The sequence below is a fragment of the Portunus trituberculatus genome, chromosome 46, assembly GCF_017591435.1.
Source record: "Portunus trituberculatus isolate SZX2019 chromosome 46, ASM1759143v1, whole genome shotgun sequence".
Classification (NCBI taxonomy): domain Eukaryota; kingdom Metazoa; phylum Arthropoda; class Malacostraca; order Decapoda; family Portunidae; genus Portunus; species Portunus trituberculatus.
In genome coordinates, this window is record NC_059300.1 from 18,610,665 (window position 1) to 18,636,935 (window position 26,271).

At 39.2% G+C, this 26,271-nt stretch overlaps 1 protein-coding gene across 1 annotated transcript in view; it reads right to left on the minus strand.

The window, feature by feature from the left end:
• Window positions 1–3,000: 3,000 nt before the first annotated feature.
• The window catches only part of LOC123519885 (sodium/bile acid cotransporter-like), a 137,111-nt gene continuing 113,840 nt past the window's right edge, over window positions 3,001–26,271 (minus strand). The window contains exon 9 of the mRNA XM_045281521.1: window positions 3,001–3,345. Within this exon, the coding sequence (XP_045137456.1) occupies window positions 3,247–3,345 (99 nt within the window). The 3' untranslated portion in view covers window positions 3,001–3,246. The remainder of the gene's footprint in view (window positions 3,346–26,271) is intronic.

Consider the following 26,271-nt stretch of genomic DNA (forward strand, 5'->3'; position numbering starts at 1 on the left):
TTTGGTGTTCTTGGTAACTTTCATCAGCTTCATGATGGTGTCTTTGTATGGATGTCCTATCTCGGTGAGAAACTTGACGGTGTCCATGTCCCGAATCACTGCAATGATGGATTTCGCTGTCATCCTTGGTTGCACAGATAAGTTGCGATGTTTGTTGGCAACCTCCGCCAGCCATATCGCCCTGTCCCCCAGGATAGTTGCGTATGCGTACCTTCGTTTGTTTGGTGTTCTTGATAACTTTCATCAGCTTCATGATGGTGTCTTTGTATGGATATCCTATCTCGGTGAGAAACTTGACGGTGTCCATGTCCCGAATCACTGCAATGATAGATTTCGCTGTCATCCTTGGTTGCACAGATAAGTTGCGATGTTTGTTGGCAACCTCCGCCAGCCATATCGCCCTGTCCCCCAGAGATACACCCTTTGGGAAGAGCAGGCTGTGTGTTTCCTGTGGTGGTGTATGTTGGGGTTGCTGACATGTTGCCTGGTCCTCACTTACACCGTGTTGAACCACCTTGTTTACTGCACTTGTTGCTCTGCACTAATGTGAACCCATCTTTCATGGGCTCAGGATCGTCTCTCATATCACAGGGCAATGATCGTTTCGCTGACTTGCCACTTTGTCCAGCCGTATCACTGTATTTAGATAGAATCGCTTCCTTACTCATGATTTTGTAACGCTGTATTCATGAAAACGAGTCTACACTACTCACCCAGGCCACTGCAAACCCAAACAACAGGTAGTGAAGATCAGCTAATTCTCGGAGCAACGATACTGCGTCCTTCCTTGACCACGTCTCGTGTGTGTGAGGAAGAAGGCGTGGCAGTGTGGCGGTAGTTGACATAATTCTAGCATCCCATCAACAAGGTATGTAATTGCTATAAGCGACCATTTGGCAAGGATACTGATACTAGGCAAGTCAGAGCTGGGCTGTTTTCCCGCTGACGCCGTCAACAAAGTGACTAGTGTCACGTCCTGACATTGGGACGTTCTGCTGTGAGTTGCTAAGTGTAATTCAGTTTCTTGGCATTTTTTTTTTTTCAAAAGACACACGGACATACCCAATGCAGTTACTCAGGAAATGCAGAAATGCAAGCAGAATTTTTTTTCGAAGCCTGTTCCTGCTTAAATCTGCATTACTTTCATATAAGGACAATTTGTCTTACTAGAGTTCTCAATTACCAGTATATCGTCATTATTTCTGTTTTGTTTAGATAAAGAAACATATCGACTACATTTTTTTTACAAACAATAACAGTTTCTGTATTGATATGTGATTATAGTTTTCCAAGAAGGAATACAAGGGATTTATGGTAATTAAGTGATTTTTCAGGGAAATTCGCTTTGGGTCGACGGGCATGTGATGCCATTTAGCGACGCAGCTTCACAAGTCGCCCATTCTCTGGATGGTTTATGCACGGTCCAGATATACAAGGTCTTCCATCCAGTTGGCTTATTTTGGTCTTGGCCGCGCATATATGACAATGTTCGCCTGTGGCTCGTGTGCTTGATTTTAATTTTCTTTCATCCCCCCCCTAACGGTCCCTTTTTATGGATGCTTGAGCTTATCATTCTGCCCTGTTACTACCTATTACAGGACCTAGAAAACTAATTAGTAAGGCCCAAATCTCAGTTATTTGTGCCTTTGTGTGGGAGAATAAGTCAAATCAAGAAATTGCCACAGACCCGGTAGTAACTGCTACGATCCATGCTACACAACACGTACAGTAAAACTGTAATGCCATGATTATGTTAGTTACTATTAGTATGAAAATTATTTGTGTATAGCATTAGATTGTCCCTGTACATACATACATACATAATCACCCCCACCCAGACACACACGTGGTTTCCCAGAACAAACATACGAACAAACATACGTCTGATGGATTATGCACCGGTGATTGGCTGGAGTGAGCTGGATTCCTATTGGCTGTGAACCTTAGTACGGTCAGACTGTGAAGAGTACATCCGAACGCGTGAGCAAGCAAGTAATAAATGAGAGGTGTTATGTTACTATCCCATACAAAATTGTAAGCATCACTGATCCCCAATTTAACTTTAATAATATTGTCTTTCATTCATGTTAACATTAGTATAGTCAGAACCTTAAAATTAAATAAGTTTTTTCAACTTAATATTGTAACCCAAAATTTCGAACACCGATTCTTTCTCCTAAACACGCGGGTCTCCCCAGCTATAGCTCAGTGTGTTTTCGTCTCTCACTCACGCAGGTACGTGGTCAATGCACAGTTCGTCCCTTTATCTGAAATCCCTCATATTCATTTAAAGAAATCATTCAGTGGTAAAAGTTAACATATTTAATTAAGACTAATTCGTAGAGCTATTAAGAGTGCGTTTTCGTTTCTCACTCGCGCAGATACAGCGTTGGAGAGCTGATCTGTCTCGTATCTCGGCAGTGTCACACAAACACACACAGCACACTATCCATTCCGCCTATTTGTCTCGGTAACTTGTAAAGTGAATTCTTTTTTTTGGTATGGTGGTAGAGTGTCCCTTAGCGTCCTCTGTCATACTATTTATTTTGTGTGATAGGAAAAATAGAGTCGGTGAAATTTCAGTGTGAATTTTTTTTCCTTGGTAATTCTTATGTGTCTTATTGTCTCAGTGTTGTGAAGGTCTGACGGCCAGACGGCTAACTGAGGTGTACTTATTCACGTAAATCAGTCTCCAAAATCACGCTATCTTAATATTATTATTATTATTATTTTTTTTTGATACTCAAGTCTTCCTTCTTAACAGTTGGGGGACGAAAGGGTCTGGTGGCAGCTTCTACCAAATTCTTGTTCTGTTTATTGGTCTATCTGAATTCATAAGTGATCTCTTTTTGTTAGGTCAAGTTATCAACGTTAAATCAAACTATTGGGATAATAAATGTAATAATTTTTTTTTTATATCTTTTACTTATATTCCTAGACCAAATAGATATCATCTCATAAAGTCAAATGAATAAAGTTACCATTACAAAACACCCAGATTCTTTGATGGTGTGGGGTTGTTTTTCTTACTATGGTCTTGGAAAATTAAGTGTTTTTGCCTAAGAATGTTCTTATGAACCAAAATAACTACTTTGAGCTAATTCTGGATGAGTTAGATGAGTGTATATATGGAAAAGTGCAATGTAGATATCGTTTTGTCTTTCTTTTTGTATTATGGCAGCAGTGCACAGCACAACTATTGGGCATTATAAAGAGAAAATAAAAATTGGTCTCAAGATGGTGAGGTCAGATTATAGACTGGCGCACGGTTGCTTGGGCGTGTGTGACACGGGCAGAGATCAGGGTCTGACTGGCTAGCAGGGCCCCTGCATCACACCAAGGATTCTGTAAGGATATATGGGTTCAATGAGCGGGCTGGAGGAATTTATTAGGGAGATTAGCTTCTAACAGATGGCGTGTGTGTCGTAGGTAGTAAGGGGGTGAGGGATGGGGGATCCATCAGCAGGGAAGGATGAGCGCTGTTACAAGATTCAAATAGTCAGTCAGTCAGGGGAAGAAGTGCAAAGCACATCAGCCATCGCCTGCCTCTGCCTGGGCCACACCACGCTCATTGCTCACTTGCATCGCATACGTCTGTCTCGTGACGTGATGTAGGACTACCCCTGAGGACATGGAACATTTCCTGCTTCAATACCCACGCTTTCACTCTCAACATACTGCACTACGCTCCCAGCTCTCCGCCCTGGCCGTCACAACACTCGACCTGCCAACCCTTCTGGCGGCATCAGGTGTCCACCCCTCCTGGCAACCTGCTGTCCTTCGCCTTACTTGTGCCTTCTTGAGGAAGACCGGCCAGCTACCACACCTGTGATACCCACACAGGACTACCCCAGAGCGCATAAGGATCCAAAAGAGGCCACGAAGATCTATGGATCCTTATGAGCTCTGGGGTAGTTCTGTGTGGGTATCACAAGCGTGGTAGCTGGCCAGTCTTCCTCAAGAAGGCACAAGTAAGGCGAAGAACAAGTTGCCAGGAAGGGTGGATACCTGAGGCCGCCAGGAGGGTGGGTGGGCATGTTCAGTGTTATGATGGCCAGGGCGGAGACCCGGGAGCGTAGTGCAGTATGTTGAGAGTGGAAGCGTGGGCATTGAAGCAGGAAATGTTCCATGGCATCAGGGTTAGTCCTACACCAAGGGCAGAATGGGTCACGAGACAGACGCAGGCGGTGCAAGTGAGGAGTATGGTGTGGCCCAGGTGGAGGCGGGCAGAAAACGCATATATATATATATATATATATATATATATATATATATATATATATATATATATATATATATATATATATATATATATATATATATATATATATATATATATATATATACAGTAAGGTCTCGGTTTACGTCAGAGTTACATTCCTGAAACATGACATAAGTCGATTTTGTACGTAACTCGAGTTTCCGTACATTTCAAAGCATATTATCGAGTTTTCAACCAATCATTGTTTATGGTCATTCAGGTAAGTTAAAGGTTATATTGTTATATTATTTACAACTATGTGAATATATGAAATACAAGCTTGTTTTTGTTGTTGATTAGGGCCACGAACGCGAAGGACTGCAGGTTGCCGAGAGGGGTGGACGCCTGAGGCCGCCAGGAGGGTGGGCAGGTTGAATGTTGTGACGCCCAGGGCGGACAGCTGGGAGCATAGTGCAGTCCGGTGGGAGTAGAGGCGTGGGCAGTGGGGCAGGAAATGCAATAGGAAAGAGCAATAGGGATCAGCAGACAGGCGCAGACGGTGCAAGTCAGCTGCGAGTGTTGTGTGGCCCAGGCGAAGGCTCCGGAGTTGTTATTGTTGTGATGGGTGTGCGAGCCCTCAAGGTCGTTAACCTCCCGTTGTCATGGTAACGGCTTCCATTTTCTTCTTCCCTCCCTCACACACAGCTGCTGCCTCCTTCTCATGTCTTTAATTATGTCCTCTTTTCTTGTAGCATAATGGTTTTCCTTTTCTTAGCATCACTGCTGTCACTAAGAAGTTTTCTCTTTGGTGCCATTGAGCAAGATACTACGAACTTGAGTCAGTAAACGCAGAAGTAGGATAACACTCTTGCCAGGGGTGATGGTGTGGTGGAAGTGAGGCAGGGTGTTATTGTATTCAAGCGTGAGGCGGGCGGTGTGGCGGGCAACCACCAACAATAACAATAAATCCCGCACTTTACGATTTATAAATTTTCAATTTTTTAAATCTTAAATTGCCTTATAGTGGACTGACATAACTACGAGTTTGACGTAACTCGAGACCGACGTAACCCGGGACTTTACTATATATATATATATATATATATATATATATATATATATATATATATATATATATATATATATATACATATATATATAGATATATATATATATATATATATATATATATATATATATATATATATATATATATATATATATATATATACAGTAAAGTCCCGGTTACGCCGGTCTCGAGTTACGCCAAACTCGTAGTTATGTCAGTCCACTATAAGGCAATTTAAGATTAAAAAAATTGAAAATTTATAAATCGTAAAGTGCGGGATTTATTGTTATTGTTTGTGGTTGCCCGCCACACCGCCTGCCTCACGCTTGAATACACTAACACCCTGCCTCAGTTCCACCACACCGCCCCCTGGCAAGAGTGTTATCCTACTTCTGCGTTTACTGAATCAAGTTCTTAGTATCTTGCTCAATGGCACCAAAGAGAAAACTTCTTAGTGACAGCAGTTATGCTAAGAAAGGAAAACCATTACGCTACAAGAAAAAGAGGACATAATTAAAAGACATGAGAAGGAAGGCAGCAGCTGTGTGTGAGGGAGGGAAGAAAATGGGAAACCTGTTACTATGACAACGGGGAGGTTGATGACCTTGAGGGCTTGCACACCCATCACAACAATAACAACTCCGGAGCCTTCGTCTGGGCCACACGACACTCGCAGCTGACTTGCACCGTCTGCGCCTGTCTGCTGATCCCTATTGTCCTTTCCTATTGCATTTCCTGCCCCGCTACCCATGCTTCTACTCCCACTGCACTGCACTACGCTCCCAGCTGTCCACCCTGGGCGTCACAACATTCGACCTGCCCACCCTTCTGGCGGCCTCAGGCGTCCACTCCCTCTCTGTAACCTGCAGTCCTTCACGTTCGTGGCCCTAATCAACAACAAAAACAAGCTTGTGTTTCATATTCCTACATAGTTGTAAGTAATATAACAATACAACCTTTAACTTACCTGAATGACCATAAACAATGATTGGTTGAAAACTCCATAGTATGCTTTGAAATGTACGGAAACTCGAGTTACGTACAAAATCGACTTACATCATGTTTCAGGAACGTAACTCTGACGTAAACCGAGACCTTACTGTATATATATATATATATATATATATATATATATATATATATATATATATATATATATATATATACATGTTTTATTTGCCTTATAAATTCATAACCACGAGAGAATGCAGGGAAAAATAGAGGGTGGGGAGGAAGCATGGGAGAAATCTTCTTAAGTTACTCCTGAGAACGTTTTCTATGAAAGTACTCGCTTCTAACAGATAGCAGCACCATCACTGTCCTCCAAACTTTAATCCACACCACAACTTCCTCTCTGTATATTCCTTGCATCACACCAACCCGGGGCCCACATGAGTCATAGACACATTACCGTGGATGTGTGGATGGAAGACCTTCTATATCTGGACTGTGGGTTTATGGACGTCTGTCAAGGGTACACCAACTTCTACTTAAGTGGAGCGCACTGGAAACAGGTAGAGCGTCAAAACAATGGTACATGGTACAATTTAAGGAATTTTTCCTAGACAGAACAGTGTTAACACTTGGGGAGAAAATTTTCTAGACAACATAATCGAAGAGAGAGAGAGAGAGAGAGAGAGAGAGAGAGAGAGAGAGAGAGAGGATTGATGATTCTTTATGGTCAGGGGCAGGATTCACTAATGCTCCCTACTTAAGCATTACGTACGAAGAAAAGATACAGGAATGGGACACAGCTGACAGCCGTTTTGCCAATCAGAATAAGGCTATCATCACAGCCTTGGAGAGTGCTAGCCAACAATATAGCTGTGCGTGGAGATACAAACAAATATACATGAAGGATAAAATATTTTGACAAGACAAAATCAGATTAATGCTGCAGTCACATTATAACCTTTTTTTTTTTTTTTTAACTACAACAACCCCGACGGTCATACAGAGCAGTTTTCTGCGATTGTATATGACTGTTGTAACGATTGGGAGCATTTCAGTGCAAGAAGTACACACAAAACGAAGAACATACGACATTGGATCCTAGACATAAGATGACGTATATCCCTCGTACGATGACGTATGTCATCGTACCACACCCACAATGATGACATACCAAAGAAAATGGGAACATCCAGAATTTTCAAATTTTCTTGGCTTGTGACAACCTATGTTACACTAACGATGTTGGACGATGTCAGACAATGTCAAACAATGTCGAAATAGACGCATTTGATGAAGGTGCAATGACGCCCTGTATTCGCTTGACGACGCAAGGGCAGGCCCAGAATGAGCCCCTGGAGGTATATATAGGGGTCCAAAGCATTTTTCCCATGTCACATAGGAACCAATACTTATCTGTACTAACCTTTTAACCCCTTCGCGCCGGATGTTAAAAAAGCCCGCCTGTATGATATATGGGTGGTAGTGCAGCGAGCTGAAACTCATGCAAGCTTGTCATACTTGTCCTCTTTGTGTATTATGCTGCTATTTTTTAGTCACTATATCGCCTTCGAAGAGGAAAGTGGACGCTTCTCTCTTTGGAGAGAGAGAGAGAGAGAGAGAGAGAGAGAGAGAGAGAGAGAGAGAGAGAGAGAGAGACATTTGCTAATATTTTAGACACAAGCGGACGCATGTAGCTTATCTTTCGAAAGGAAGAGGGGAGGAGAGGGAAGGAGAGGAGGGAGAGAGAGAGAGAGAGAGAGAGAGAGAGAGAGAGAGAGAGAGAGAGAGAGAGAGATTAGAAAATTTGTTGTATTTGTGTGTGTGTATTTACCTAATTGTATTTACCTAATTGTAACATACGGGAAAAGAGCTATGCTCGTGTTGTCCCGTCTCCATATCTATTAATGTCCAGCTTTTTCTTAAAATCATGAATATTCCTTGCGTTGACCACTTCCACGTCTAAACTATTCCATGCTTCCACCCTTCTATGAGGGAAGCTATATTTTTTCACATCTCTCCTATAAGTGGCCATTTTTAGTTTTTTCCCATGCCCTCTCGACATTCTTTCATTCCACATACACAGATCTTCCCTATCCATTTTTCCATGCCAATCATCACTCTGTATATTGCTATCAGGTCTCCCTTTCTCTTCTGTTTTCCAGGGTCGGAAGTTGCATTCTTTTCAGTCTGTCTTCATAAGTCAAATCTCTTAAGTCAGGCACCATTTTCGTTGCAGCCCTCTGTACTTTCTCTAGTTTCCTTATGTGTTTCTTTAAGTTCGGAGCCCACTGTATTGTTGCATATTCAAGCCTCGGTCTTATCATTGCAGTAATTATTTTCTTCATCATTTCTTCATCTAAATATACGGACGCCACTCTTATGTTCCTCAATAAGTTCAATACTTCTCCAATTATTTTGTTTATATGTCTCTCTGGCGATAGGTCATTGGTAATTGTCACCCCAAGGTCTTTTCTTCATGACTGGTTTTATGTCTTCATTTCCTATCTTGTACATACTCCTGATTCTTCTTTCACTCTTGCCAAACTCTATTTTCTTGCATTTTGTCGTGTTGAACTCCATTTGCCATGTACAGCTCCATTTCCATATTCTGTCCAAGTCTTCCTGGAGTAGTTCGCAATCTTTGTCACATCTCACTTTTCTTAACAATTTTGCATCGTCTGCAAATAGGCTCACATAACTGGACACCCCATCCACCATGTCATTTATGTAGACCGAACATTACTGGTGCCAACACTGATCCCTGTGGAACTCCACTCTCCACCAATCCCCATTCTGATGGTCTGTCCTTAATTATTGTTCTCATTTCTCTTCCTACCAAAAAGTCTTCCATCCATTTTAGTAAACTGCCATGCACTCCTCCTACCATTTCAAGTTTCCAGATCAGTCTCCGTGTGGTACCTTATCAAAGGCCTTTTTTAAATCCAGATATATTCCATCAGCCCAACCATCTCTTTCCTGTATTACATCTATCACCCTCGAATAGTAACATATCAGGTTTGTCGCATGAACGCCTTTTCTAAAACCAAATTGATACTCACAAAGTATGTCATTTTTCTCCAAGAAGTCTGTCCATCTATTCTTCACCACCCTCTCACACATCTTAGCTACCACACTTGTAAGTGACACTGGTCTATAGTTCAATGGGTCTCTCTTGTTACCTGATTTATAGATTGGGACAATGTTAGCTCTTTTCCAGTCTTGGGGCACTACACCTTCCCTTAATGAGGCATCAATTACTTCACAAACTTTTTCTGCCAATTGCTCCCTGCATTCTCTTAAAATCCATCCTGATACCCCATCAGGTCCCACAGCTTTTCTCACTTCTAAACTCCCCATCATGTTCTTGATCTCCTCCACAGTTACTTGAAACTCCTTCATAATCCCTTTCTGTTCCATTACCAGTGTGTGTGTGTGTGTGTGTGTGTGTGTGTGTGTGTGTGTGTGTGTGTGTGTGTGTGTGTGTGTGTGTGTGTGTGTGTGTGTGTGTGTGTGTGTGTGTGTGTTTTCACAATGTTACAAGGCACGATGTAACTTATCTTCGAGAAAGAGGGGAAAGAAGGAGGATATAAAAGGAGGAAAGGGAGAAGAGGAGAGAGAGAGAGAGAGAGAGAGAGAGAGAGAGAGAGAGAGAGAGAGAGAGAGAGAGAGAGAGAGAGAGCTGGGAACAGTCTATGCCATTTTAGACACAAGGCGGACGCATGTAGCTTATCTTTAGTGATTGGTGGAGACAAGGATGGTAGGACACTAGGATTTCAAGGACAGCATCGGCGTGTAGTTGGTATCCAACACACTATACGAGACAACTGAACTGAAGAAAGCTCAGAAAAGAAATATGACGCTCACGTGGCGCCCATATATGCTACTGGGGCTTCATGACGCCTACATAGGCGTCACCGTATTGAAGGGGTTAAGACTCCTTACCTTCCTGTATAGAAATAACCAAAAAACCTGACAAAAAAAAAAAAAAAAAAAAAAAAAAAGATACAATCACCTGTAACAAATGTACAATTCAAACACAGGCAAGATACGAACACTCATACTTGACATCACCCTCATGACAACACTTGCACATTATCGCGTGTGCGCACACACACACGACGGCGCGGGAAACAAACAAGGGCCAGCCATAAACAGCCGCCAACACATCCCACCACACACACAAAGCTACCAGGCCTGGCCGCCAGTACACATCACCACACACCCACACGCTCCCAGGAAGAATGAAATGAAATGGATAGACCTGTAAGAAATAAGTTACCAAATTCAAAATATGCCGATGAGGCCCAGGGAGCAAAACCAAAAGTGGCCATACAAAACATGAGTCCATCTTCAACAGGAGCAACAATGCAAGGAAGATTGGTTATGCTAGAGAAGAAATTTGAGGAGTTGGTGAAGGAATTAAAAGTTCAGAGGAGTGAGGAGGAGCAGGATAGAGAATTCCAAGGCTTTGAAGGAAAGAGTTAAGAGACTGGAGGAAAATGAAAAACGATTGGTGGATGAGAATGCACACTTGAGAGTGGAGGTTGAAAAATACAAGAGACGGTTGGAGGAGAAAATGGAGAAAGTTGTAAAGGAGAAAGATGACTTTAAGGAAATGATCAGTGAGCAAAGTGAAAGGTTTGAAAGGGAGTGGAAATGAAGAAAACACAATGGACTGAGTCGAGGAAGCTGAGATGGTTGGTTTACAAGAAATAATTAAAGATCAGTTGAATGAAGACAAAAAAGAAAGGTCTAAGGAACTGGTTAATGTTATGAAGAATAAGGAAACATTGATAAGAGAAATAGCAGAAAAGAAGAAGAGTGTATTAATATTTGGGATGAAAGAACAAAATATAACATATAAGCCTAAGAGAATTAAAGAAGAATTAAAAATGGTAAGAGATCTGTTCAAAAATCTAAATGATGAGGAAAAAAAAGACCTACAAGAAGAAGTGGAAGAGATCCATAGACTGGGTCCGTATAAGGAGGGAGTAAGGAGACCGATTAAAGTAGTACTGAAGTCACAACAATCTTCGAAGGACATTTTATATAGAACATCAAAATTAAGAGAGGTAGAAGGTTGTAAAGAGGTGTGTGAGAAAAATAGAAATGAGGAAGAGAGGAGAAGATATAAGGAATTGTTGGAAGAGGCGAGAAGGAAAAATGATGTGCGGTCTGAAGAGGAAAAAGAAAAGTTTTTTGGAGAGTTATAGGAGAGAGAGTCAGAAAATGGTATGTGGAAAGAAGGAATGCAGAGGAACCCCTAGAGGAGCAGTGGGTGGACCGTAATGTATACTAATATAGATGGGATACTGTTAGTTGGGTCAGATTGGAAAAAGGCTTCGCTGATTAGGTGAAGGAAGTATTTTGATATCCTAAGATTTTGTGCCGCTGAATCCGAAAATCATAGTTAATTATTGGTAAGTTAAATTGCAAATTTAAATTGGAGAAAAAATTGCAGAATGAGAAAGACGTGTAGGAGGTTTTGTCTTAAAATGAAGCTTTTAAGAGTGCATAAAATGTTATGTAGTAAGTGGTTGTATCTGTTCGCATTACTGAACTATAATGGAAATTATAGATAATTGGAAAAAAAATGGAAAAAAATATAAAAGGAATAATTTTGGCCTTAAAGCCTGATTTTTTAAAAATTAAAAACTAAATTTTAAAGAAGGAACTGAGTTCCTTTTTTAAAATTTAGTTTTTAATTAGTAAAAAAAATAAAATAACAAACAATTGTTCTTAGGACACATGTAATTAACGAATTTGTGCAAGGGTGGGCAAAATTATTGCGTAGAACAGGGTATTTCAACTGAATTATTCACTAATTAATCGATAACAAAACAAGCATCTAGGTCTCACAATAAATAATAGTTTAATCCAGAACACAAAATTTCAAACAAGAAAGAGTCTTGCGTATTTTGGAAAATCACAATTAGAACATAAAAATACAGAACACAAAATAGCGAGGTTCACAGGTTGAAAAAAATAGAATATCTAGTATGAGTTATGATCTTTGTTGTTATGATCTAGAAATCAAAGCTGAAAAAGGAGTCTGATTAAGGGAGCGATTGGTGAGATGTTATATAGATCACATATGATATGATGTAGAAGAATAAGGAATAGATCTGTTGTAGATATTGGTTCAAAATTTCTTAAGTAGAGATGTATTGATAATGTGTTTCCATGTGGAGAGCTGAATTCTTCTTCTGAAGTGTATGTTGAGAGCAGGTATATGAAATTTATAGAATGGAAAGATTTTGGAGCGGAAAGGTAAGAGATATTGTTCATGGTAACAAAAGTTGAACATTTCCTGAAGACAATGTGTAAAGTCAGAGATGGAAGGACTGATCACATGTGAGAGATTTGTGGATGAGTGAAGTTGAAAGTTTGAATAAGGCATGTTATATCTTAAGTGTAAAGAGAGTGTGTAGAAATATTGACATCTTTGTGAGAGGAGAGATGATATATCATCTAGTGTTTCCTCTTGTTCTGAAGAATTGGTGTGGAGAAGTTGAGGTTTGGAGGATGAGAGTAATATGAATGGTGCTGGATTTAGGCAATGAGAGGTCATAGATCCTTGTGCTTTTGGTGACAAGATGTGAGATGGTCAAGTGATGTGCTTGGAGATATGATTATGGGACTGTGTTTGTTTGTCTTTGAGGATGTATGTCGAAGAAAAGGTAATGAAAAGTGGGAACTTTGAGGAAGGATAATAGTTTGAAGTTTGCTGAGCCAAATGCTGTGAGAATAATAGTGAGGAAGAGAGAGGATGAAATTGGGAGTGGAGAGTTCATCTTCTAGAATGAGAAGATTTTGTGAATGAGTTGGTAGTCAAAGAGAGAAGAGGGAAAGAAGTCATAGATGGAATGATGGTGTGAATAGACTGTGTGAGTTGGAGGAGAGAGATTGAAGTCTGAGGATGAGGATAAGTTGAGTTTAATTGTTGTTCATCTTGATGTGAATGTGGGGATGGATTTTAGAAGATAGTGGTGAGAAAGTTCTAAGATTGAGGATTGGGGATTAGAAAAATGGAGATAAAATTGGGGTGAGAATTAAGTTGTTAAGAAAAAAATGATTTCATTGAGAAAGGAAAATGTGGATATAATAAATGAATTTATTTTATTTACGGGTTTATAAATTTCTAAATTATAGAATGAATTTTACATTTATTTGAAATTTCATTAGATAAGATATAGAGAATGAATGAGGGACAGTCAGAGAAAAAATTTTCTATGAATCATACAGTATGAGAACAGATACAGAGAAGATTTTATAAGTTTGTTGTGAATAAGAATTTGAAGAAAAAGATGAAAAGTTCTCATTCTGCAAAAAGAAATTTGAAAAAAAGAAAACTACGCGTACCTGAGTGAAACTGGATTCAGGAAAAATGAGGATAAGAAAAATACCCTTAAAGGTGAAGGAATCGAATGTAGTGAAACTATGTCAAGTAGATTGGAATTGCAAGACTATATGATGGTGGAGAAGCCTGATATAGTGTGTTTGACTGAGACAAAATTACATGAAAACAAAGGTAAATTTGGATAATAAATATAATATATGGAGAAAGGATAGAGAGGTAAAGGTGGAGGAGGAGTTATGATTATGACGAAGAAGGAGATAAATGTGGATAAGGTTTGGTATGGGAAGAACAACGCAGAAGTGATAAGCATAAGGATAAAAAGTGATGGAAAAGAATTAATAATCATGGTGACCTATGTACCTCCTAAAACAAATTCTTGGACATTAAGGAATACGACAATATGATCAAGGATACTTTACAGAGTTTGGAAAGTGTATTATCTGGAAAAAGAAAGGTGATACTAGTAGGAGATTTTAATTGTAAGGAGGTGGATTGGGAAAATCTAGTAAGTGGTGTTGGAGAGGAAGCATGGGAGAGAGATTCTTAATCTAATGATGGAAAATATGATGGAACAGAGGGTGAAGGAAAATACTAGATATAGAGGAGATGATGAACCGGCTAGACTGGATTTGGTGTTAACAAGAGAAGTGTACCTATGTGGAGATATACAATACAAATGTCCTTTGGGAAGAGTGATCATGTGGTTATGGAAATGCAGATGGCAATAACACAGCGAAGGAGAGATGAGACATACAGGAGTGGTAGATTGAATTTTAGAAAGATGGACACAGAAAGTTTGAAAAATTATTTCAGAAAATTAGATTGGGAGGAGATGTTACAAATCAGAGAAGTGCAAAAAAAAATATGAGATTTTATGAAATATTATAAAGAAGGAGTTATGAAATTTGTACCAAAGTATAAACCGAGAGAGGAAGGAAGAAAGGATTGGTTTAATGCAACTTGTGTTAAGGCTAAGAAAAGAGAGATGTGGCTTGGAAAAGATGGAAAAGAGCAGGAATATACTAAATAAGGAGAATTATAGAGTGGCGAGAAATGAGTATGTGAGGGTAAGGAGGAGGAAGAAAGAAAATTTGAAAAGATATTGTAGACAAGAGTAAGGAACATCCAAAATTGTTTTACAGGTTCATAAATGGTAAACTTAAAAGAGAGAGTCCATTGAAAGATTAAAAGGAGAGCAAGGGATAGTAGATGACCCTAAGAATATAGGGAATTGCTAAATAATAGGTTTCAACAAGTATTTACTAAAGAAACAATGTTTGTAAAGCCTCAGAATGTACAAGGAAATGTGCACATGGATGACATTAAGATACCTAAAAGGAGTTATATAAAATGTTGGAGGAACTTAAAGATGATAAAGCGATGGGACCAGATGAAGTTTCAGGAAAATTATTGAAGGAATGTAGAGAAGAATTGATTGATCCATTATATGATATTATAAGGTGCTCATTAGAAACAGGGAAGTACCAGTAGAGTGGAAAAGAGCTGAAGTGGTGCCCATTTATAAGGGAGGCAGTAAGGAAGAGCCTCTTAACTATAGACCTGTGTCTCTAACAAGTGTGGTCGGTAAGATTTGTGAGAGGGTGATAAAGAAATATTGGATACGGTTCCTGGAGGATCATAAGTTATTATCGGATCATCAATTTGGCTTTAGGAAAGGGAGGTCATGTGTAACAAATCTACTGAGCTTTTATTCAAGAGTGGTTGACAAAATACAAGAGAGAGGGATGGATGGACTGTGTATATTTGGATTTAAAGAAAGCTTTTGACAAGGTACCTCACATGAGACTGCTATGGAAATTAGAGATTTATGGAGGACTGAAAGGAAAAGTGTTAAAGTGGATGGAAAACTACTTGAGATGGAGGGAGATGAGAACGGTAATAAGGGATGCAAAGTCGGACTGGTTGGTGGTGGAGAGTGGAGTCCCACAAGGTTCAGTGCTGGCACCAATACTTTTCCTTGTCTATATTAATGACATGCCAGAGGAGTAAACAGTTATATTAATTTGTTTGCGGATGATGCGAAGTTGTGTAGGTGTGTGAAGAGTGAAGAAGATTGTGAAATTTTACAGGCAGATCTGGATAAGATTTGGGAGTGGAGCAAGAGGTGGCAAATGGAATTTAATCTGAGCAAAAGTCATGTGATGGAGATGGGGAAGAGTGGAAGACGGCCAAGAGGGTCATATAAGATGGGTGAAGGAGTAGTGTTGAAAAAGGTGGAAAAGGAAAAGGATTTGGGAGTGATAATACAAGACCATGGGCAGTTTGAGGCTCATATTGGCAAGATGTTTGGAGAAACATATAATTTGATTAGAAATATTGGATTAGCCTTTCATTATATGGATAAAGATATGATGAAGAAATTAATTAGTATGGTAATTAGACCAAGATTGGAATATGCTGGAGTGGTTTGGTCCCCTTATAAAAAGAAGCATATAAGGAAGTTGGAGAGATTGCAGAGAATGGCAACAAAATGGTTCCGGAATTGGCAGAAATGACCTATGAGGAGAGATTAAAAGAAATGAATTTGCTTACCTTGGAACAAAGAAGAGAAAGAGGAGATTTAATACAGGTTTATAAACTGTTGAATGGACTGGATGAAGTGGATAATGAGCAAATGATGTTGAGAGAGAAAACTTAAATAGAACTACGAGATCGCATAGTAAAAAGATAGCCAAGGGAATATGCTTGAAGGATGTGAAGAAATATAGTTTCCCACAAAGATGTGTGGAGGTGTGGAATGGTTTGAGTGAGGAGGTGGTGTCAGCGAGGAGTGTGCATAGTTTTAAAGGAAAGTTGGATGTGTGTAGATATGGAGACGGGGCCACACCAGTATGATACCCAGGCCCTGTAAAATTACAACTAGGTGAATACACACACACACACACACACACACACATTGAGATGGATGAAAATTACTTGAAGGGGAGAGAAATAAGACGATAGTTAAAGATATGAAGTCAAGTGGAGAACAGTAGACAGCGGAGTGCCACAGGGTTCAGTATTGGCGCCAATACTTTTGTATATATAAAGACATGCCAGAGGAGTGAACAGCTACATAAATCTGTTTGCAGACGATGCGAAACTGTGCAGAGTCATTAAACAAAAGAGGATTGTGAAATACTACAGGAAGACTTAAACAAGATCTGGAAATGGAGTAAAAATGGAGATGGAATTCAATGTGGACAAAAGCCATGTCATGGAAATGGGAAAAGTGAAAGACGACCAGTGGGAATCTATAAGATGGGAGATGAGTAGAACTAGAAAAAGTAAAAAAGGAAAAGGACTTGGGAGTGACAATGGAAGAAAACAATCAACCGGTAAGCCATATTGATAGAATTTTCAGAGACGTATAATTTGCTAAGGAATATTGGATTAGCATTTCACTATATGGACAAAGAAATGATGAAGAAATTGATAAGTACTAAAATAAGACCTAGATTGGAATATGCAGGAGTTGTGTGGACTCCCCATAAAAAGAAACACATAAGGAAATTGGAGAGACTACAAAAAATGGCTACAAGAATGGTTCCAGAATTTAAAGGGATGACATATGAGGAGAGACTAAAGGCTATGGATCTACCAACCTTGGAGCAGAGAAGAGAGAGAGGATCTGATACAAGTTTATAAATTGATTAACAGAATGGATCAAGTGGATAATGAGAAACTAATCCTGAGAGAAGAATATGACATTAGAAGCACAAGATCGCATAGTAAGAAACTGAGGAAGGGAAGATGTCTGAGAGATGTTAAAAATTTAGTTTCCAAAGATGTGTTGAGACTTGGAACAGTTTGAGTGAGGAAGTGGTGTCAGCAAAGAGTGTACATAGTTTTAAAGAAAATTGGATAAGTGTAGATATGGAGACGGAGACACGAGCATAAAGAGGCCCTAAAACTACAACTAGGTAAATACAAACACACACACACACACACACACACACACACACACACACACACACACAAAAACACAGACATGGGAGAAGTTATAGATCAAAGATCATAGAAAAAGAAGAAAATGAGAAAAAATGAGACATAAAAGGATGTGAGTAAATGGAGAGAGAGAAAACATAAAAAGGTGATAAATAATATCATTAATGTGGTGCAAGAGGAGGAAAAGACCTAGTACAAGAAATAGAGGACTTCCATAGAATTGGAAAGTTCACAAGAGAAGGTATGAGGCCAATAAGAATCAAACTTAAGTCACAAAAGGATGTAGATGAATTGGTGGAGAAGTCATGGAGGCTAGCCCAGCAGGAAACAACAAGGAAGATTTGGTTGAGAAGAGATCTCGGTGAAAAGGAAAGAGAAATGTTAAATGAGTTGAGAAAGGAGGCTTTGAAAAAAATGAAGAGAGGACAGAAGAGGAGAAGAAAGAGTTTTTCTGGAGAATCTTGGATATGAGACTGAGGAAGTGGTTCATAACCCAGAAAAGTACAGCAAGAAAGGACTAAAGAAACTTACATATGAGCGAAATGTAATGTATTCCAACATAAATGGAGTGATATCGGGATTTTAGAACTCAACGATTACTTGAGGGACAAGAACCCAGATATTGTGGGTCTTACTGAAACAAAACTGAGAGAGGAGAAGACCTGATGAAGGTTGGAGAAGGAAATATAACGTTTGGAAAAGAAATAGAGTAGGTAAGATGGGAGGAGGAGTGATGTTGCTGGTTAAAAAGATATAAAGGTGGATCAAGTGAAAAAGGTATGGGAAAGGCAGAAGTGCTAAAGATCAGAGCAGAAACTAATGAAGGAAAAAGAGGCACTACATAGTGGTGTACGTACCACCCAAGACAAATGCATGGTCAGTACAGGAATATGAAGAAATGATAAGTGATACAGGAACATGTCTGGAAGAAATGTTGGGTGGCTGTGAACGAACTATAATGATGGGAGATTTTAATTGTAAAGAGGTGTGTTGGGAGGACTGGTCAATGGAAGGATCAGAGACAACATGGGGAAATACACTATTGACACTGGCAATGGAAAATGTGTTAACTCAGTGGGTCAAAGAAGATACTAGGTTTGGAGGAGAGGGAGCATCGTCAAGACTGGACTTGGTCTTTAGTACAGAGCCAATGGTCATTGAGGAGATGAGGGTGGAGTGCCCTTTAGCAAAGAGTGATCATGCAGTTTTGGAGTTCAAGGTGATAGACGAAGAGAAATCTAGAAGAAATGAAGAATATAAAGTGGAAGATGGAATTATGCCAAGACAGATTTTGGAAACCTAAAGAAATTCTTTCAAGAGACAAATTGGATGAAATTCAAGAGTGCTAAGGAGCAAATGAAAAGTGGAAGGAATTTATAAAAATATACAAAGAAGGTGAGAAAAATTTGTACCAATAAGACAACATAGAGAAGTTGGAAAGCAGGACTGGTTTAACGATAGATGTGAAAAGGCTAGAACAAGAAAAGAGGATGCATGGAAGAGGTGGAGAAGGAAAAGACGGATTAAGCAGTGGGAAAGTTACAAAAGAGCAAGAAATGAATATGTGTTGATTAGAAGAGAAGAAAGAAAGAAACAAGAAAAGGATATAATTGATAAATGTAAAGACCAACCAAGGCTTTTTACAGACATGTGAACAACAACATCAAAAATAGAGAAAGTATTGAAAGTTTAGAAGTAAATGGAGTATGCAGTGAAGATCCCAGGAAATGGCAGAGGCTATGAATGGATGCTTTCGGAAGGTATTCACAAAGGAGACTGCTTTTGACAAACCACTGGTAATGGAACAGAAAGGGATTATGAAGGAGTTTCAAGTAACTGTGGAGGAGATCAAGAACATGATGGGGAGTTTAGAAGTGAGAAAAGCTGTGGGACCTGATGGGGTATCAGGATGGATTTTAAGAGAATGCAGGAGCAATTGGCAGAAAAAGTTTGTGAAGTAATTGATGCCTCATTAAGGGAAGGTGTAGTGCCCCAAGACTGGAAAAGAGCTAACATTGTCCCAATCTATAAATCAGGTAACAAGAGAGACCCATTGAACTATAGACCAGTGTCACTTACAAGTGTGGTAGCTAAGATGTGTGAGAGGGTGGTGAAGAATAGATGGACAGACTTCTTGGAGAAAATGACATACTTTGTGAGTGTCAATTTGGTTTTAGAAAGGGCGTTCATGCACGACAAACCTGATATGTTACTATTCGAGGGTGATAGATGTAATACAGGAAAGAGATGGTTGGGCTGATGGAATATATCTGGATTTAAAAAGGCCTTTGATAAGGTACCACACCAGAGACTGATCTGGAAACTTGAAATGGTAGGAGGAGTGCATGGCAGTTTACTAAAATGGATGGAAGACTTTTGGTAGGAAGAGAAATGAGAACAATAATTAAGGACAGACCATCAGAATGGGGATTGGTGGAGAGTGGAGTTCCACAGGATCAGTGTTGGCACCAGTAATGTTCGCAGTCTACATAAATGACATGGTGGATGGGGTGTCCAGTTATGTGAGCCTATTTGCAGACGATGCAAAATTGTTAAGAAAAGTGAGATGTGACAAAGATTGCGAACTACTCCAGGAAGACTTGGACAGAATATGGAAATGGAGCTGTACATGGCAAATGGAGTTCAACACGACAAAATGCAAGAAAATAGAGTTTGGCAAGAGTGAAAGAAGAATCAGGAGTATGTACAAGATAGGAAATGAAGACATAAAACCAGTCATGAAGAAAAGACCTTGGGGTGACAATTACCAATGACCTATCGCCAGAGAGACATATAAACAAAATAATTGGAGAAGTATTGAACTTATTGAGGAACATAAGAGTGGCGTCAGATATCTAGATGAAGAAATGATGAAAAAAATAATTACTGCAATGATAAGACCGAGAGGCTTGAATATGCAACAATACAGTGGGCTCCGAACTTAAAGAAACACATAAGGAAACTAGAGAAAGTACAGAGGGCTGCAACGAAAATGGTGCCTGACTTAAGAGATTTGACTTATGAAGACAGACTGAAAAGAATGCAACTTCCAACCCTGGAAAACAGAAGAGAAAGGGGAGACCTGATAGCAATATACAGAGTGATGATTGGCATGGAAAAATGGATAGGGAAGATCTGTGTATGTGGAATGAAAGAATGTCGAGAGGGCATGGGAAAAACTAAAATGGCCACTTATAGGAGAGATGTGAAAAATATAGCTTCCTCATAGAAGGGTGGAAGCATGGAATAGTTTAGACGTGGAAGTGGTCAACGCAAGGAATATTCATGATTTTAAGAAAAGCTGGACATTAATAGATATGGAGACGGGACAACACGAGCATAGCTCTTTTCCCGTATGTTACAATTAGGTAAATACAATTAGGTAAATACACACACACACATAAGGAAAAGAAAGAAGAGAAAAAAATGGAGCAAGTTTAACTAAAAATGATAAGAACAAGAGATTAAAAATGATGTATACAAACATAGATGGGATTTTATCTAGTAAATTAGAATTAAGAGATTACATAAAGAAAGAAGAACCAGATATTGTATGCCTGGTGGAAACAAAGTTAAATGAGGCAATAAAATAGACATAGATAAAAGGTATAATATATGGAGGAGAGACAGAGTGGGTAAAGGAGGAGGAGGAGTCATGATGATGTTAAGGAAGGAGATAGTGGTAAATCAAGTGGAGTTTGGGGAAGGAAAATCAGAAATACTGTATGTTAAGATACATATTAATAAAAAGGAGTTAACAATCATTGGAACATATGTGCCACCAAAACAAACTCATGGACTAACCAAGAATATAGAGACATGATAGATGACACAATAAGGAGTCTTACAAGAATCATTAAGGAAAGGAGAAAAGTGATATTGGTAGATTTCAACTGTAAGGAGGTAGACTGGGAAAATTATGAAAGTGGTATGGGGGAAGATGCCTGGGAGATAGATTCCTGAACCTAATGATAGATAATTTGATGGTCCAAAGAGTAAAGGAAAACACAAGATTCAGAGGAAACGATGAGCCGGCAAGATTAGACCTAGTTTTACAAGGGATATACCAATTAACGATGATATAAGATACAAGTGCCCATTGGGAAAGAGTGACCATGTAATATTAGAAATGGATATAGAAGAAGGAAAGGAAGATAGAGATGAATCATACAAAGGAGACCGATTAAATTACAGAAAGGCTGATATTGAGAATCTCAAGAACTATTTTAAAAACGTAAACTGGGAGGAGATGGAAAACTCATTAACGGTTCAAGAGAAATATAACTTATTTTTGGAAATATACAAAACTGGGGTCAGGGAATATGTCCCGAAATATAGACCTAAAGAAGAAGGAAAGAAAGATTGGTTTAATGCAAGATGTGCTAGGGCAAAGGAGAAACGAGATGGAGCATGGAAAAGGTGGAGAAGAAACAGAAATCCAGAAAATAAGGAAAACTTCAAAACAGCAAGAAATGAATATGCTAAGGTGAGAAAGGAAGAAGAAAGAACTATGAAAAGGACATTGTCGAAAATGTAAGGAACAACCAAAATTGTTCTACAGATTCATAAATGGAAAAATAAGACAAAAAGAAACAATAGAAAGGTTAAAAGGAGAAACGGAATGGTGGAAGACCCAAAAGTATGGCAGAACTGTTAAATAGTAAATTTCATGAGGTCTTTACTAAGGAATCCAAATTTGAAAGACCACAGGGTAATAGAGAGACTGTCTATATGAAAGAGATTAAAGTAACCAAGCTTGAAATAAAAAGTTGATGACGGAACTAGATGAGGAAAAGGCAATGGGACCGGATGAAGTCTCAGGCAGAATACTGAAAGAATGTAGGGAAGAACTAGCAAGTCCAATATACAACATCATAAAATGCTCAATAGAAAATGGAACAGTGCCAGTGGAGTGGAAAAGAGCTGAGGTGGTTCCCATATATAAGAGCGGAAGGAAGGAAGAACCTTTAAATTACAGACCGGTATCACTAACTAGTGTAATATGCAAGATGTGTGAAAAGTAATAAAGAAGCAATGGATTGAGTTTCTTGAAGACAACAAAATATTATCAAATAGCCAATTTGGTTTTAGAAAAGGTCGGTCATGTGTAACAAATTTATTGAGTTTCTACTCTAGAATAGTTGATAAAGTACAAGAGAGAGAGGATGGGTTGACTGTATTTATTTAGATCTAAAAAAGGCTTTTGATAAAGTGCCACATGAAAGATTACTATGGAAGTTAGAGGAGAAGGGTGGCTTAAAAGGAAGCACATTGAGATGGATGAAGAATTACTTAAGGGGGAGAGAAATAAGGACGATAGTTAAAGATATGAAGTCCAAGTGGAGAACAGTAGACAGCGGAGTGCCACAGGGGTCAGTATTGGCACCAATACTTTTTCTCGTATATATAAATGACATGCCAGAGGGAGTGAACAGCTACATAAATCTGTTTATGGACGATGCGAAACTGTGCAGAGTCATTAAACAAAAAGAGGATTGTGAAATACTACAGGAAGACTTAAACAAGATCTGGAAATGGAGCAAAAAATGGGAGATGGAATTCAATGTGGACAAAAGCCATGTCATGGAAATGGGAAAAGTGAAAGACGACCAGTGGGAATCTATAAGATGGGAGATGGAGTAGAACTAGAAAAAGTAAAAAAGGAAAAGGACTTGGGAGTGACAATGTAAGAAAATAATCAACCGGTAAGCCATATTGATAGAATTTTCAGAGAGACGTATAATTTGCTAAGGAATATTGGAGTAGCATTTCACTATATGGACAAGGAAATGATGAAAAAATTGATAAGTACTAAAATAAGACCTTGATTGGCATATGCAGGAGTTGTGTGGACTCCCCATAAAAAGAAACACATAAGAAAATTAGAGACTACAAAAAATGGCTACAAGAATGGTTCCAGAATTTAAAGGGATGACATATGAGGAGAGACTAAAGGCTATGAGGGATGGGGGTGTCCATCAGCGGGGGAGGATGAGTGCCGTTACAAGATTCAAACAGTCAGTCAGTCACGGGAAGGAGAACAAGGCACATCAGACATATATATATATATATATATATATATATATATATATATATATATATATATATATATATATATATATATAAACATGTTTTATTTGCCTTATAAGTTCATAACCACGAGAAAATGTAGGCATTTTTTAAAATAGGGGGTGGGGGAGGAAGCATGGGAGAAATTTTGTTACTCCTAACAACGTTTTCTATGAAAGTACTCGCTCCCAACAGATGGCAGCACCGTCCCTGTCCTCCAAACTTTAACCCACACCAAAACTTCCTCTCTGTATATTCCTTGGTCGTGTGGCAACATCTCATGTGTTCGCTCCACCTCAGCAGAAGCGACTTGCTGACGTAAAATTCTGCATTTCCTTTGCAAGTTCTGAGCCATCAATGTCCGGCTGGCTGTCATGGGTCCAAGCAGTACTTGGGGTTTGACACTGCTCTAGTAGGCCTTCTTCTTCCAAGTTGAGGAAATTGAGGAGTACACCAAACTTCTTATTCACCTCTCCAAGATTCTTAAATCTCTCATCAAGTGAAAAGATGGCAGTATCCACAACCACATTAAAAAATGTGGTTTCCATTTTTGCAGTGTGTCTTGTATGGGCTGAACTGGAGACTCATAGCCAAAGTGGCTTTTTGTGGTTCTCAACTGCTTTTGTTTGAGTTCAGCATCCACATTCATCTCATCACACATCTTTACTGTTGTCTGTGCATAAAAAAATCCAGTGTTTCTGTAGCTGGTGAGGGAATCCAATTTTCTTCAGCTAGTCAACAATCACATCGTGTCATTTTTTTTTTTTTTTTTTAATGTAGGAAAGAGGGCCAATCAAGGGCAAAAAAAAAAAAAAAGAAAAGATTAAAGAAAAAGGCCCACTTGAGTGCTGGCTCTCTAAAAAGTGGAAAAGCGTCAGCCAAAATTAGGGAGCAAATGCCTCGATACCTCCACCTAGACCAAGAAGAATCAACCCATTCCACGTCCTCTATGAGTCATCCAGCATCAGGATGATGCAGCACTAAAACACATTGGGGTTCTTTGAGGAGGCAGCATTGTGCAGATTCTACCACCATGTTACCAAGACCTTCATCAGGACAATCACCAATTACTTGGATCAATATTGATCACCAGCTTTGGCTTTCCTCTCCCTTCACTGAGCATCCTAGTGAACTAGCTTTCAACTTTGCTATCCTCCATGACCTAGAACAACTGGTGCAACACTCTACTCATATCCTTGACTGTCTTGGGCCGGCCACACACATGCAGTTTTAACTGACAGTTATAACTATCAGTTAAAACTGCACGTGTGTGGGTATTTTAGTTGCTCATTTCATCAGTTCAACAAAACTGTGCAGTTAAACTGAGATAAATACAATGTTCCATATTTTTAACTGAAAGGAGTAACTGAACTGAGCGTGTGTGGGGATTCGTAACTGTACAGTTCTCAACTTTTCATTTCTACAGGTGGTAGTGATGAGTGCTGTTTGTTGAGAATCAATTGGTTCTTCACTTAATTCCTTTAACAATTTAATATCAGAACATTGATTTCACCTTAGTAACCAGTTTTTGCACCACTGTTTACGCTTTTTAGTTTTCTTTTTTCTATTTGTTTGTAGCATTACAAAGAATACACCGAGAGCAGCAAGATCATACTCCTCGGAATGCATGGTAAAAACTGAGGGATTGAACTGTGTGTGTGTGTGTGTGTGTGTGTGTGTGTGTGCATTTCATTTTTAACTGACGTCAGTTATAACTGAACAGTTATAACTGTCAGTTAAAACTGCACGTGTGTGGCCGTCTTTGGAGATATGCCCAACATTCTTGATCTTTTCCTCACCAGCTTATGCTGTTACCTTATCCTCTCTGTTGGGCTCATCTCATTTCTGTATCTTGTCCTATTTCTCCAATTCATCTTCAGGATCCCCCAAAGCAGAGGTGTCTCTGGCATTTTGCCTCTGCCAGATGTGGGGACCTGAGGAGGTATTATGCTGATTTTCCCTGGAATGATTACTGTTTACATGTCAGAGCCCCATCTATGTGTGCCAAACACATAATGGAGGTGATATTGTCTGGCAAGGAGGCTTACATTCCTAACTCTTTTTCTCAACCTAAACCTTCTAAACCTTGGTTTAACACAGCCTGTTTTCATGCTATACATGATAGAGAGGTTGCCCACAAAAGGTACTTGAGCCTTCCATCTCCTGAATCTCATGTACTTTATATTTCTGCCCGGAATCATGCCAAGTCTGTTCTTCAACTTGCCAAACACTCCTTCATAAATAGAGAATGTCAAAATCTTTCAAACTTTAACTCCCCTTGTGACTTCTGGCATCTGGCCAAAAACATATCCAATAACTACTTTTTCATCTTTCCCTCCTTTATTTCATTCTGATGGCACCACTGTCATCTCATCTGTTTTTAAAGCTGAGCTCTTCTCTCAAACCTTTGTTAAAAATTCATGCATTAGATGCCACCAGATTCAGACATAGCAGGGAGGTGACTGAAGTAAATCTTACTTTTGTAGTATAAACTAAATGTCATAGTGCCAACTGCCAAGTTGACTGCATGTGTTGTTTATATTCTGAAAGTGTTTTATACCAGTGAATAATGTTATAAATAAGAAATTGAGACCAAGAATCTATCTGCAGTTCTTATGGTCAACTACTCATCAATAAACGTCAGAGAAATTATTGCCTTTCCTCAATCCT